This window comes from Salvelinus sp. IW2-2015, linkage group LG19 (assembly GCF_002910315.2).
Source record: "Salvelinus sp. IW2-2015 linkage group LG19, ASM291031v2, whole genome shotgun sequence".
Taxonomy (NCBI): Eukaryota; Metazoa; Chordata; class Actinopteri; order Salmoniformes; family Salmonidae; genus Salvelinus; species Salvelinus sp. IW2-2015.
The window spans coordinates 17072700-17087190 of NC_036859.1; the positions used below are offsets into that span (position 1 = coordinate 17072700).

Genomic DNA, 14491 nt, shown 5'->3' on the forward strand with positions numbered 1-14491 from the left:
TCTCACTCACACACACACACACTCACTCTCTTTCTCTCACTCACACACACACTCACCTCTCTCTCACTCACACACACACTCACTCTCTTTCTCTCACTCACACACACCTCACTCTCTTTCTCTCACTCACACACACACTCACTCTCTTTCTCTCACTCAACACACACTCACTCTCTTTCTCTCACTCACACACACACCACTCTCTTTCTCTCACCTCACCCACACACTCACTCTCTTTCCTCCTCACTCACACACACACACACTCACTCTCTTTTCTCTCACTCACACACACACTCACTCTCTTTCTCTCACTCACACACACACACACTCACTCCTTTCTCTCACTCACACACACACTCACTCTCTTTCTCTCAACTCACACACACACTCACTCTCTTTCTCTCACTCACCACACACCACTCACTCTTTCCTCACTCACACACACACTCACTCCTCTTTCTCTCACTCACACACCACACTCACCTCTCTTTCTCTCACTCACACACACACTCACTCTCTTTCGCTCACTCACACACACTCACTCTCTTCTCTCACTCAACACACACACTCACTCTCTTTTCTCTCACTCACACACACACTCACCTCTTTCTCTCACTCACACACACTCACTCTCTTTCGCTCACTCACACACACTCACTCTCTTTCTCTCACTCACACACACACTCACTCTCTTTCTCCATCTCACTATTTGAAATGATGCAACTCAAAAAAAGTAATCACACAGGCATTTATCTGAATTATTTAGTGATCGTGTCTTTTTAAGATCTGGGTTTTACTTATGCCACCTTACTAAAAGCTTTCTCCCTAATGGTTTGTTTTAGAATGTAGGCTACAAATATGGCCTAAAAAGTTGGCCCAAAAATATGTTACTACTGTACAGGGAATTGTTATTTATCCCTTCAAATGTTGTAGCGTTATTAACTTGCTATTTGATATAGATTCTGTATCAGTAGCAGTTGTGTCTTTGTTTGTTTACCTACTTTGTTCTATAGGCCGGTAAAAAAAACGCTCAAGATGAAACCTTGGTATAACCATGACCTTAAACGCAATGACACGCTTTCCCATAACATTGTCCTGTCCAATAGTCCAGAACTCCCCCAAGAAACCTTACAGCAACTCATGGAGGAACAGAAAGAGAGAGCGACAGGGAAATAAATCGATTTGTTTCCTCCCTCCCTGTCTCTGCCCTGGCTGAATTACTGAAACAAGATGCTGCACTTAGGAGAAGTCTTTGGAGAGAGTGAAGAGGGAGAGAGAGAGAGGAAAAACACTTTTAGGGACATGGGTGCCATTTAGACTAGGGCTGTCTCCTCACTAAAAGCAGTGAATGATCGTCTTCCGGAGGGCCCGGCCCTCAGAGGGCCTCGGTGGTTTGGTTTAGCCTGCTGGTGTGGTTAAGTAAATACAGAACAAACAAACTCTCAGGATTGAGGTCAAGCCAAGATTAAAATCGGCATCCATCCCACACCTTAAAGTATTGTATTCGAACACATTGTACTGCAAAGAGTGAGTTAAACGTCATGGGTATTCCAGTCTATTGGCCAATGTGTCCACAATGGCTATTGTTGCAGCCAGCAGCTGATCACAGTCTTTTGGGTTGATAGTCTTGTCAACTGTTTTCTCATTCAAAACAGCATAGATTGTGCAGGCTATAATGACAGTTGTACGTTTGACACCTATATTTCCTTATAAAAAGTATATTTCTGAATGAACTATGGCGCGTGTACTTTAATGTAGTCTTCTTTATTGTAAATACAGGTCAAGGGTCAGTTAGCTTCTCATAAAATTGAGTGATATGAGTAATATGGCTGCTGGATGTTGTTCTACAGCTGTATCGGACTAGTGTCAAACGGTTGTGTTGTTTAACGTCCACGGCCACGCCAGCGTTTTATTGTCTGATACTGGGCGGATGAGAAAATGAATCGGGCTCGTTTGGTAGACACAACATGGCGCTTAAGGGACCCAATTCCTGTAAGTGCCATTAGGTGGAAATTGCCGTTCACATATTCCAGTGGTTTGATTAATTACTCTGTCTCTCGTGCTTCCGTAAAGGCCCAATGAAATATGGTGAGCAAATTGCATTGTGTTCCTGTATCCTGTTATGTAAAAGCAGTTTAATTATTGACACATGTTTTGCCACCTGGCAGAGGGAGAGGGGATGGTTGGACATGAATAGGAATTGTACAATAGATATTATGGGATGGGTACTCTGGATAGTCTAGAGACTTTAAGGCCTAGTGTTTTGATTATCTGTGTCATATTTTGTGTCACTGTCTGTCTGTCTCATCCTTTTGGTTCTTGTTCTGAATATACAAGGTAAAGAGTGTGAATGAAACGATGGTCAGGTTTGGGGCCTCTGTAATTCCAATTGAACTGAATTTGAATTGGCCACACCCCACAGGAAGCAGAATTTGAATTGGATTGGAATTAAAGTAAGTATCATTTTATTCAATGAAATCCAATGAAATTGTATTTGATACATCAATCTACAAATGTTTAATTTGGTGACCAATACTATGTACATTACATACATAGTTTAAATGTTTTACATATACCAAGTCTACAAAACATTAAGAACATAAATATTAAATAAAATACATGTCCCAGAATGCATCAAACACTCCAGAATGGAAGGGAACAACCTAATCTCATGACCAAAAAATATATAAAAATAGTTTTTACATATTTGAGTTGTAATCAAGCTAATATTTGAAATGGWATCTGTATTCTTTGAGGTAATAAATAACAGATGCTTTTGGTAAAAGATGTAMCAAAATAATTTAACATTCATGTTCAGATATGACCTCATTGTTTTAGCAACTACGGTGGTTCAATGCGGCAATAAATCAGCACAATCACATTTTTGGTTGTTAAAATTGCCAATGTCTTGGAGCTAGAATTGTTGTTATGTATACTGTGCTAATGCAAACCAGGTATTTGTGGTAAGTGCGTGGAGGCCGCCATCTTMATGCARCTACGCTATTGATTTACTTCCTTTAATTCAAATTCAGTCAATATTCTGCTTCCTGCGGGCTGTGTCCAATTCAAATTTGAATTTCAATCCATGGGTTGCATTGAATTAAATTCAGAAATTCCAAATTGACCCCTACCCTGACGGATATGTCACTCCAGTGAGTGAAGTATTTTGAAGAGGGGATTGTAGTTTGAACCCAATTTGTTGACACACAGCAGTGCAGATTTTTTGACTGTTGTGGTCTGATAAATATGTAGTTAAAGAGATATTTTCTGAAGGCTTTACTCGCTCCTGGGTGGTTTAAAATATTATTTGAAGCTTTGTGTGATATCTTAAGGAAGCTCTTTTTGACCAGAGAGCCCGGCTTAGGCGTTCAGCTGCTCTCTTTGACTGGGGAGGAGATTGTGTACAGAGCCAAGCCGTAAATCCTTGCTTTTCTGTCAACTGTCACTTTCTAAAACCCACACATCAATGTTTATTTTTTCACTCTCTCTTTTTAGTATTTCTTTCCTTCTAATGTTGTGTGTTATGAGCATAGCACCCCCTTCTGCTAGGGAAACTAAATAGCATGAATCAGTCACAATACTACACTCTATGTATTCAGTATTCTGCACTCTACAGTCTCTATTCTACAGTGTATGCAAAGACAGCTATACTTTCAGAAACCCCTCTTATGGCCATACTGAGTCTCACTCCCCTTCTCACGTGTCCCTGAGCTCTATATGAACAGCAGGTGATGCTCGGTCCCTTGTCGCTCCCTCCTGTTCTGTTTGCCCCAAATGATCCCATCCGATCTGGCCCCTGTTCCCCTAACTGATCTAGTTGACTGGGCTGGTTAAGTTAGGTAGGCAGTCCCTCCCCTCCATCCCTCAGTCCCTCCATCCCATCCTCCCTCCCAATATGCACTTGGACCAAGGCTCAGGCTGCACCTTTTGTGTTCCACAGGGATAAGGGGGCCAGATGGAGGAATTTGATTAACCAGCAGTGGAGGACCAAATGTTCATTTGGATACAGAACCAGTTGGAGGGAGGGAGGGAGGGAGGGAGGGCTAGATGGATGGAGGGATAGAGGGAGGGGGCTATAGAGAGGGAGAATTGTAAAATGGCTGGTGGTAGTGCTGAGCGCCGGCCAACACTTTCCAAAGGGGAGCCGAAACAGGCACTGAGGTGTAGTAATGCAGAAGCCCTTTTCCAAGTACCAGCTGGGCCTTTTAGGAGCCTCTATCCCCACAGCAGACACTCAGCAGCCTCCGAGCAGCTTGACTTTACCATATGTGGAACTTTTTTTATGCTCCACCTGGTTTCCCCGGGGGACCTGTGCCGCTGGGATGCTGGAGGCAGGTGAATTGTTCTTAATGCAAGGCACTGAATCACTGGGCCAACAACACGAGGGAGAAGGGAGGGGGAAGCCCCTAGGGAGAGGAAATGGATCTGCAGAAAGAAAGACTGGCGCAGACTGGCGTGACCTTGGAACCGGGCGCCCGCCATCCCACTCGCCCGCCTGCAGAACAGAAACGGGGAGGCGTGATGTGTCATTGTGCCTTCCACTCTAGATCTGCACACTGCTGCCACTTTAGTAATATCTACAGTTGACACATTTTTTTTATGTAACAGTGGGTATAATTTTTCTAAGTGCTTTTTAAAATGGAACTTAATCCATTTGTAAACTAGCTGTGCCTGTCTTTCTCCTGTTCCATTTAGCTAGCTCCCCCTCCTCTGCTCTGCCACTGGTCGATGCAGAGCCATTTCTCTTTCTCTCTCTTTTTGTCTTTTCTCCCTCTCCCCTCCACATATTTCATCCTGGTTAGCATTTTAGCATGACTACTGTTAGTTCAGTGTTATTTGTAGTGATTTGAAATAAATAGAATCAACTCTGTACTTGTACCACAATTTGTTCAAACATTGGAATGTTCCAGTGGAGGCTCCTCGGAGGACCATCCTCCTCAGTGAATTTWWTTTTTTTTTTWGATGAAACTATACTAAACATGTTGTCCACCCAATCAAAGGATCAGAGAATTAATATTGTACTGAAAGTATATGCTACAGCCAGCTAGCACTGCAGTGCATAAAAGGTGGTGAGTAGTTGACTCAAAGAGAGAAAGACAATAGTTGAACAGTTTTGAACAAATTAATTTCTTAAAAAATGAAGGAGAAGCAAGAGAGATAGAGAGATAGCTATACATATATATATATATATTACTTTCATTTACTTAGCTAGCTAATGCAGCTAGCTAGTTTTGCCTACTCAAACACCTGGCTCAAACAGAGAGGGATGCTATGTTACCTAGCTGGCCTTGGCTAGCCAACACTGGAACTCTTCCAAGTCAAGTTAAGCGTTTGTTTTTATTAATTTATTGCCACCGGGTCCACCGGTGTAACTGCCAAACTGCTTGCTAACTGCAAATTGTACTGCATGATTGTAGCGAGTTTACTAATGCGTTAGTTCTAGAAGCTATGTTGACGTTGACTTGACGTTAGCTAATATGGTGACAACGAAGTAGGCTCTGTGTAGAGGTTAGCGGTTATGATATGAAGGTTTGTCTTGGAAAGGTTTTTTCGCCAGGTCACAGACAACTGATGTGTTGTACACTGAAGTCAACAATGAAGGGAAAAGGTGAGAGGAGGAGAGCGCACAGATGCGAGAAGGAATTATACAACGATCTGGCTTGTTAACTGTGTTTGTGATTAAGCGTGTATTCATTCCGCCAATTCTGTTGAAAAACATTTCCTAAACGGAAGCAAACGATAGAAACTCTTGTTTGCAACTGTTGAACTAATGATTACACCCTAGATCAGCTAGATGCAGGCAAGACTTTGCAAGGCGGTATTGAATGTGTCAATGTCTGTCACAATGATAACTCAAGTGTCTCTAGACCTGTGCACCTACATTGTAAACTTTCWTTCATAGGCTATGTTGTAGCAACCTCATGTTGGGTATAGGGGAAATTCAAGTATAATGTAGTAAGTAGCCTGAACCTWTCGATGTTAAATTAAGCTGGGTGAATGGAATATGAATTACAGTCAAACCAATATGCTGTAAGAGAAATAAGGCCTTGCTCATAAAAAAAATMATCGTCCTCCCTTAAACGGCACCTACCACCACTGGAATGTTCTGTATGGTAATAGTTATGCATTTGGAGATGTACAGTACCAATGTCAGGAACAAACTAGCTCTAGACTAGCCAGGGGTTTTATGGACTCTGGTCTGAGATTAGGGAGGATCTCTGTGAAGTTAGGTTAGGCGAGGCCGGTTTTACGTTTTAGGCAGGACAGCGGGATACAGGACAGCCAGTCGGTCACTCTCCTGCCTGCACCTGTCTCACGGCGGCGAGGGGCTGACAGAGAGCCAGAGGTTAGGGAGGTCAGGGTTCACCACTGGGGGCTGTCAAGGTCAGGAGGTCTATCACTCTCTAAAGGGGTTCTGAACCCATCACTCAGGCCCTACTATACACTGTACACTATACACTAGCAGGCCCCAGTGTGCTGTGCTTTACTTTTTCTTCCCCTTCTTTATTAATCATTCCAAATGGCTTGGACGGGCTAAAACTCTGACAGACAGACAGCAGCGAGAGAAACTGTAGCTAGCTAACTGTGGGGTGTGTGTGGAGGCTCTAAGCTGTCAGCTGGAGATTTCACTTTGAAAAGCTGCCTGTTTCTTTTCCCCTTTCTCCTCGCTGTCCTTTCCACCAATCAGGGCAGCCGCCAGAGTCCAGGCACCCAGAGAAGCTGCCCTCTGACCCCACTAGCAGTTGTTGGTTTGTTTTGTTTGGGGGTTTTAGTGAAGGGACAGGGGAGGGGAGGGCTGCCTTTTGACAGGTCAGACAGCAGAAACTTGAAGGAGGTCTTTAACAGAGAGAGAGAAACAGCCAGGCATAGAGAGAGAGCGAAACAGCCAGGCATAGAGGGAGAGAGAGACATCCAGGCATAGAGAGAGAGAGAAACAGCCAGGCATAGAGAGAGAGAAACAGCCAGGCATAGAGGGAGAGAGAGACAGCCAATAGAGAGAGAGAGAAACAGCCAGGCTAATGAGAGAGAGGAGCAGATAGAGGGAGAGAGCAGGCATAGGAGAGAGAGAGAAACAGCCAGGCATAGAGAGAGAAGAAACAGCCAGGCATAGAGAAGAGAGAGAAACAGACAGGCATAGAGGGAGAGAGGAGACACAGGCTAGAGAGAGAGAGAAACAGCAGGCTAGAGGGAGAGAGAAACAGCCAGGCATAGAGAGAGAGAGAAACAGCCAGGCAAGAGGGAGAGAGAGACATCCGGATAGAGAGAGAGAGAAACAGCCAGGCATAGAGGGAGAGAGAGACATCCAGCATAGAGACAGAGAGAAACAGCCAGGCATAGAGGGAGAGAGCAACAGCCAGGCATAGAGGGAGAGAGAGACATCCAGGCATAGAGACAGAGAGAAACAGCAGGCATAGAGAGAGAGAGAAACAGCCAGGCATAGAGGGAGAGAGAAACAGCCAGGCATAGAGGGAGAGAGAAACATCCAGGCATAGAGAGAGAGAGAAACAGCCAGGCATAGAAGAGAGAGAAACATCCAGGATAGAGAGAGAGAAGAAACAGACAGGCATAGAGGGAGAGAGAGACATCCAGGCATAGAGAGAGAGAGAGGAAACAGCCAGGCATAGAGAGAGAGAGAAACATCCAGGCATAGAGAGAGAGAGAGACATCCGGCAAGGAACGCCGGCATAGAGAGAGAGAGAAACAGCCAGGCATAGAGGAGAGAGAGAGCACTCAGGACATAGAGGAGAGAGAAACAGACAGGCAGTAGAGGAGAGAGAAACAGCCAGGCATAGAGAGAGAGAGAAACACCCAGGCATAGAGGGAAGAGAGACATCCAGGCATAGAGAGAGAGAGAGAACAGCCAGGCATAGAGAGAGAGAAACCAGCCAGGCATAGAGGAGAGAGAGACATCCAGGCATAGAGAGAGAGAGAAACAGCCAGGCATAGAGGGAGAGAGAGACATCCAGGCATAGAGAGAGAGAGAAACAGCCAGGCATAGAGAGAGAGAGAGACATCCAGGCACAGTGAGAGAGAGAGACATCCAGGCATAGAGAGAGAGAGAAACAGCCAGGCATAGAGAGAGAGAGAAACAGCCAGGCATAGAGAGAGAGAGAAACAGCCAGGCATAGAGGGAGAGAGAGACATCCAGGCACAGTGAGAGAGAGAGACATCCAGGCATAGACGGGAGAGAGAAACAGCCAGGCATAGAGAGAGAGAAACAGCCAGGCATAGAGGGAGAGAGAGACCATCCAGGCATAGAGAGAGAGAGAGAAACAGCCAGGCATAGAGGAGAGAGAGAAACAGCCAGGCATAGAGAGAGAGAGAAAAGCCAGGCATAGAGGGAGAGAGAAACATCCAGGCATAGGAGAGAGAAAACAGCCAGGCATAGAGAGAGAGAGGAACAGCCAGGCATAGAGAGATAGAGAAACAGCTAGGCATAGAGAGAGGGAGAAACAGCCAGGCATGAGAGAGAGAGAAACAGCAGGCATAGAGAGAGAGAGAAACAGCCAGGCATAGAAAGAGAGAAAACAGCCAGGCATAGAGAGAGAGAGAAGAAACAGCAGGCATAGAGAGAGAGAGAAACAGCCAGGCATAGAGAGAGAGAGAAACAGCCAGGCATAGAGGGGAGAGAGAAACAGCCAGGCATAGAGGGAGAGAGAGACATCCGGCATAGAGAGAGAGCAGAAACAGCAGGCTAGAGAGAGAGAGAAACAGCCAGACATAGAAGAGAGAGAGAAGACATCCAGGCATAGAGGGAGAGAGAAACAGCCAGGCATAGAGGGAGAGAGAGACATCCAGGCATAGAGGGAGAGCGAGACACCAGGCATAGAGGGAGAGAGAAACAGCCAGGCATAGAGGGAGAGAGAAACAGCCAGGCATAGAGAGAGAGAGAAAGCGCAGAGCTAGAAGAGAGGAGAAACAGCCAGGCATAGAGGGATAGAGAAACAGCCAGGCATAGAGGGAGAGAGAGACATCCAGGCATAAGAGAGAGGAGAAACAGCCAGGCATAGAGGAGAGAGAAACAGCCAGGCATAGAGGGAGAGAGAGACATCCAGGCATAGAGAGAGAGAGAGAAACAGCCAGGCATAGAGAGAGAGAGGACATCCAGGCATAGAGAGAGAGAGAGACATCCAGGCATAGAGAGAGAGAGAAACAGCAGGCATAGAGAGAGAGAGAAACAGCCAGGCATAGAGAGAGAGAGAAACAGCCAGGCATAGAGGGAGAGAGAAACAGCCAGGCATAGAGGGAGAGAGAGACATCCAGGCATAGAGAGAGAGAGAAACAGCAGGCATAGAGAGAGAGAGAAACAGCCAGGCATAGAGGGAGAGAGAAGACATCCAGGCATAGAGAGAGAGAGAAACAGCCGGGCATAGAGAGAGAGAGAGACATCCAGGCATAGAGAGAGAGAGAGACATCCAGGCATAGAGGGAGAGAGAGACATCCAGGCATAGAGAGAGAGAGAGACATCACAAGCGGGCATAAGGAAGAGGGAGAGAGAGACATCCAGGATAGAGAGAGAGAGACATCCAGGCATAGAGGGAGAGAGAGACATCCAGGCATAGAGAGAGAGAGAGACATCACAGGCATAGAGGGAGAGAGAGACATCCAGGCATAGAGGAGAGAGAGACATCCAGGCATAGAGAGAGAGAGAACAGTCCAGGTATAGAGGGAGAGAGAAACAGCCAGGCATAGAGAGAGAGAGAACAGCCAGCACATAGAGAGAGAGAGAGACATCCAGGATAGAGGGAGAGAGAAACAGCCAGGCATAGAGGGAGAGAGAGACATCCAGGCATAGAGAGAGAGAGAGAGACATCCAGGCATAGAGGGAGAAGAAAGGAACACAGCCAGGCATAGAGAGAGAGAGAAAACGCCAGGCAATAGAGGGAGAGAGAGACATCCAGCATAGAGGGAGAGAGAGACATCCAGGCATAGAGGAGAGAGAGACATCCAGGCATAGAGAGAGAGAGAAACAGCCAGGCATAGGGGAGAGAGAGACATCCAGGCATAGAGGAGAGAGAAACAGCCAGGCATAAGAGAGAGAGAGAAACACCAGGCATAGAGGGAGAGAGAGACATCCAGGCATAGAGGGAGGAGAAACAGCCAGGCATAGAGGGAGAGAGAAGACATCCAGGCATAGAGAGAGAGAGAGAAACAGCCAGGCATAGAGGGAGAGAGAGACATCCAGGCATAGAGAGAGAGAGAAACAGCCAGGCATAGAGAGAGAGAGAAACAGCCAGGCATAGAGAGAGAGAGAGACATCCAGGCATAGAGGGAGAGAGGACATCCAGGCATAGAGGGAGAGAGAAAGCCAGGCATAGAGAGAGAGAGAAACAGACAGGCATAGAGGGAGAGAGAGACATCCAGGCATAGAGAGAGAGAGAGACATCCAGCATAGAGGGAGAGAGAAAGCAGCCAGGAATAGAGGAGGCGAGAAACATCAGGCATAGAGGGAGAGAGAGACATCCAGGCATAGAGAGAGGAGATGAGAACGATCCAGGCATAGAGGGAGAGAGAGACATCCAGGCATAGAGGGAGAGAGAAACAGCCACGGATAGAGGGAGAGAGAGACATCCAGGCATAGAGAGAGAGAGAAACATCAGGCATAGAGGGAAGAAATCCAGGGCATAGAGGGAGAGAGAGACACCCAGGCTAGAGAAAGAGAGAAACATCCAGGCATAGAGGGAGAGAGAACATCAGGCATAGAGAGGAGAGAGAAAGCCAGGCATAGAGAGACGAGAGAACAGCAGCATAGAGGGAGAGAGAGACTACCAGGCATAGAGAGAGAGAGAAACAGACAGGCATAGAGGGAGAGAGAGACATCAAGGCATAGAGAAGAGAGAGAGAAACAGCCAGGCATGAGGGAGAGAGAGACATCCGGCATAGAGGGAGAGAAACAGCCAGGCATAGAGAGAAGAGAGAACAGCCAGGCATAGAGGGAGAGAGAGAAATCCAGGCATAGAGGGAGAGAGAAACAGACAGGCATAGAGGGAGAGAGAGACATCAGGCATAGAGAGAGAGAGAAACAGCCAGGCATAGAGGAGAGAGAGAGACAATCCAGGCATAGAGAGAGAGAGAAACAGCCAGGCATAGAGGGAGAGAGAGACATCCAGGCATAGAGAGAGAGAGAAACAGCCAGGCTTAGAGAGAGAGAGAGACATCCAGGCATAGAGGGGAAGAGCATCCAGGCATAGAGGAGAGAGAAACAGCCAGGCATAGAGAGAAAGAAACAGCCAGGCATAGAGGGAGAGAGGACATCCAGGCATAGAAAGAGAGAGAGACATCCAGGCATAGAGGGAGAGAGAAACAGCCAGGCATGAGAGAAGAGAGAGAAATCCAGGCATAGAGAGAGAGAGAAACAGCCAGGGCATGAGAGAGAGAGAAAACAGCCAGGCATAGAGAGGAGAGAGAACAGCCAGGCATAGAGAGAGAGAGAAACAGCAGGCATAGAGAGAGAGAGAACCATCCAGGCTAATAGAGAGAGAGAGAAACAGCCAGGCATAGAGAGAGAGAGAAACAGCCAGGCTAGAGGGAGAGAGGACATCCAGGCATAGAGAGAGAGAGAAACAGTCAGGCATAGAGGGAGAGAGAGACATCCAGGCATAGAGAGAGAGAGAGACATCCAGGCATAGAGAGAGAAGAGAGACATCCAGGCATAGAGAGAGAGAGAAGGACAATCGGCATAAGAGGGAGGAGAGACATCGAGGATAGAGAGAGAGAGGACTAGCCCAGGCATAGAGAGAGAGAGAGACATCCAGGGCATCGAGGGAGAGAGAGGACATCAGGCATAGAGGGAGAGAGAGACATCCCGCATAGAGAGAGAGAGAGACATCCAGCATAGAGAGAGAGAGAGAGACATCCAGGCATATAGAGGAGAGAGAGACAATCAGGCATAGGGGAGAGAGGACATCCAGGCATAGAGGGAGAAAGAGAAAGCAGCAGGACATAGAGGGAGAGAGAGAATACCAGGCATAGGAGAGAGAGAGAGACATCCACAGGCATACGAGAGAGAGAGAGACATCCAGGCATCAAGAGAGAGAGAGAGCCATCCAGGCATAGAGGGAGAGAGAGACATCCAGGCATAGAGAGAGAGAGACAGACATGAGGAAGAACATCAGGCATAGAGGAAGAGAGAGAGACAGCAGGCATAGAGGGAGAGAGAGATCAGGCATAGAGGGAAGAGAGACATCCAGGCATAGAGGGAGAGAGAAACATCCAGGCATAGAGGGAGAGAGAAACATCCAGGCATAGAGACAGAGAGAGACATCCAGGCATAGAGAGAGAGAGAAACAGCCAGGCATAGAGGGAGAGAGAAACATCCAGGCATAGAGGGAGAGAGGGACATCCAGGGAAGGAGAGGAAGAGTCCGTGAGTTGGTTTCAGCAGCGCCACAAACAAGGCTCTAGCTACCCCTCATCTTTCCTTGCCTTTGTTTCAGCTCCAGTGTTGACAGTCTYATTACTGCAAAGAAAAGAGAGGAAAGCTGTCTCAATTAATACACTCCCACTCACTAAGATGTGGAAAATGTTTTTGGGCGAAAAGCGGGACCATTCATGCAAAGTCCATTCCATCAGCAGACGGACATTCCTTGATACCCCTGTTTGCGCAGCTGTGCCCTACGATTAAATTACACCTCAACCCTCTCTTTGCATGCTCACCCCCCCACACCCCCCCCCCACCCGTTCCCCTATACCTCCTCTGATCAAGCTGGGAGCCTGGTTGTAGGGGATCCCAGTTGCCYGGGATAAGGGGAGAGGTGAGGAGGCTAGAGGGGTGCACATAACCTGTGGCTCCCCCTACTGGAAGTCGTAATTGGGGCAAGGCCGTGAAGCCTCCATGGGCCTGTCATGTAAGGGATGTATGCCTTTGAGGCGTGTCCCTGGAGACGGAGCAACTAACCGTCACGCCGTAGAGTGAGCTCTGACAGGCCGTGGGGGACAGGGCCGCCGGTCGGATCGAGCCTGTCAGCTGTTCCAGCAGCTAGCGCCCGCTGTTCTGCTCCGAGTATAGCTGAACCCCACCATCGAGGAGCCCCCACCAGGACTGTATTAGGCTTTTAGGGTTTTCTTCTCTGCACATTTTTAGTTTTGGGGCGGGGAGGGCTGGGCTTCTGTGTGTGTGGTGTGTGTGTGTGTCGTGTGTGTGGTGTGTGGGTGTGGTGTGTGTGTTGTGTGTGTGTGTGTGTGTGTGTGTGTGTGGTGTGTGTGTGTGTGTGGTGTGTGTGTGTGGTGGTGTGTGTGTGGTGTGTGTGTGTGTGTGTGGTGTGTGTGTGTGTTGTGTGGTGGCGCGTGTGCACGTGTAAGTGTGAGCATAGTCTAAGTGTTTAGTGTGTGGTGTGTGTGCGAGACGGTTGTTTGAGGGGTATATTGGGAGCACAGAGGGAGCTTCAATTCACCCCCCCCCCCCTTCCCCCCCCCCGACCCCCCCCTTCCATCTTGTATGCATTTAGAGGGTGAATGAAAGAGCCCGCGGGGGCCCCTGTCAGAGCTTTTGGCGCGCGTCGGCACAGACTCAATAAAAAATCACCAGAAAGAATTCTACATGGGGCGCTGGTGATTGCTGCGGCCGTGTAAGATTCCGTTTTTCAGTGAATCATTTAGTGCGCGACAGCTGCTTGCTTTCGTACAAACAAGTGACAAGTCAGGGAAGGCAGTCTCCTCCCAATCTATCCGTCCGTTTAAACACAACAAACCCAAAGATACAAAATGAATTCTCACATACTATTTCAGCTATCGATCTCACTCCCAAGATTCTGCTCTCACTCTTGCACCTCCTACTTTTGCTCTCTCTCGCTCTCTCTCGCTACTCTCTGCGCTCTTCTCTTCTCTCTCTCTGCTCGTCTCTCTCTTCTCTCTCTCTCGTTCTCTCTCTCGCTCTTCTCGATGTCTCTCTTTGCATCTCTCTCTTCTCTGGCCCTTTCTTCCTGTCATTACAAATGTCAAGTGTAGTCAGAGGGGTGGTATGTTGTTTCTTCGGGTTAACCACACATAGCTTGCCGGTCGCAGGTAGCGTGTGGCAATGACTAGGCTGTCCGCAGAAGCACCAACATCAACAGTTCGGAGCCCGTCAATCAGGACAGTTCTGAGAAAGTACAGAAATTTCCAAGTGTCGTGCACAATTTCACAGCTTCCTGCCTGTTGGCGTGCACCAGAGGGAGATGGCGCCTCTCAGCTCTTATTGTCTCTCTCCTCACTTTGGTTGTTTTTTCTGCAACTGCTGTTTTCTTGTGTGGATTGTTAGGCACTGGTTCTTTAGTGTGGTGCAGCTCGCAGCATGCTTGTTTTTTATTTCTCTTCGGGAAGTAATTGCTTTTGTGGGTTTTTGACAGATGGGTGGTCGTTCTCGGTTGGTGTTGTAGTCGGAGTTAAAATTAGACGAGTTTTGCCTTTTTTTTTGTGTGACTTAGAGAGCTGTCATCTTCTAGAAGTGTGCCGAGCCTGTCATCAGCACATGAGTGTTATTTAATCTCTTTGTCACGTAGAGAGGTTGACGG

The 14491-nt window shown here is 47.4% G+C and overlaps 1 protein-coding gene across 4 annotated transcripts in view; it reads left to right on the forward strand.

The window, feature by feature from the left end:
* LOC111979020 (zinc finger protein 521-like) overlaps positions 1 to 14491 on the forward strand; it is a 149028-nt gene that overhangs the window by 94005 nt on the left and 40532 nt on the right. Inside the window, 1 exon segment of one of the 4 annotated variants that reach the window (XM_024009301.2) lies at positions 3941 to 4022. The exons of the other annotated variants lie outside the window; for them this stretch is intronic. Within the exon segment in view, the coding sequence (XP_023865069.1) occupies positions 3941 to 3969 (29 nt within the window). The 3' untranslated portion in view covers positions 3970 to 4022. 4 annotated transcript variants of the gene reach the window in all.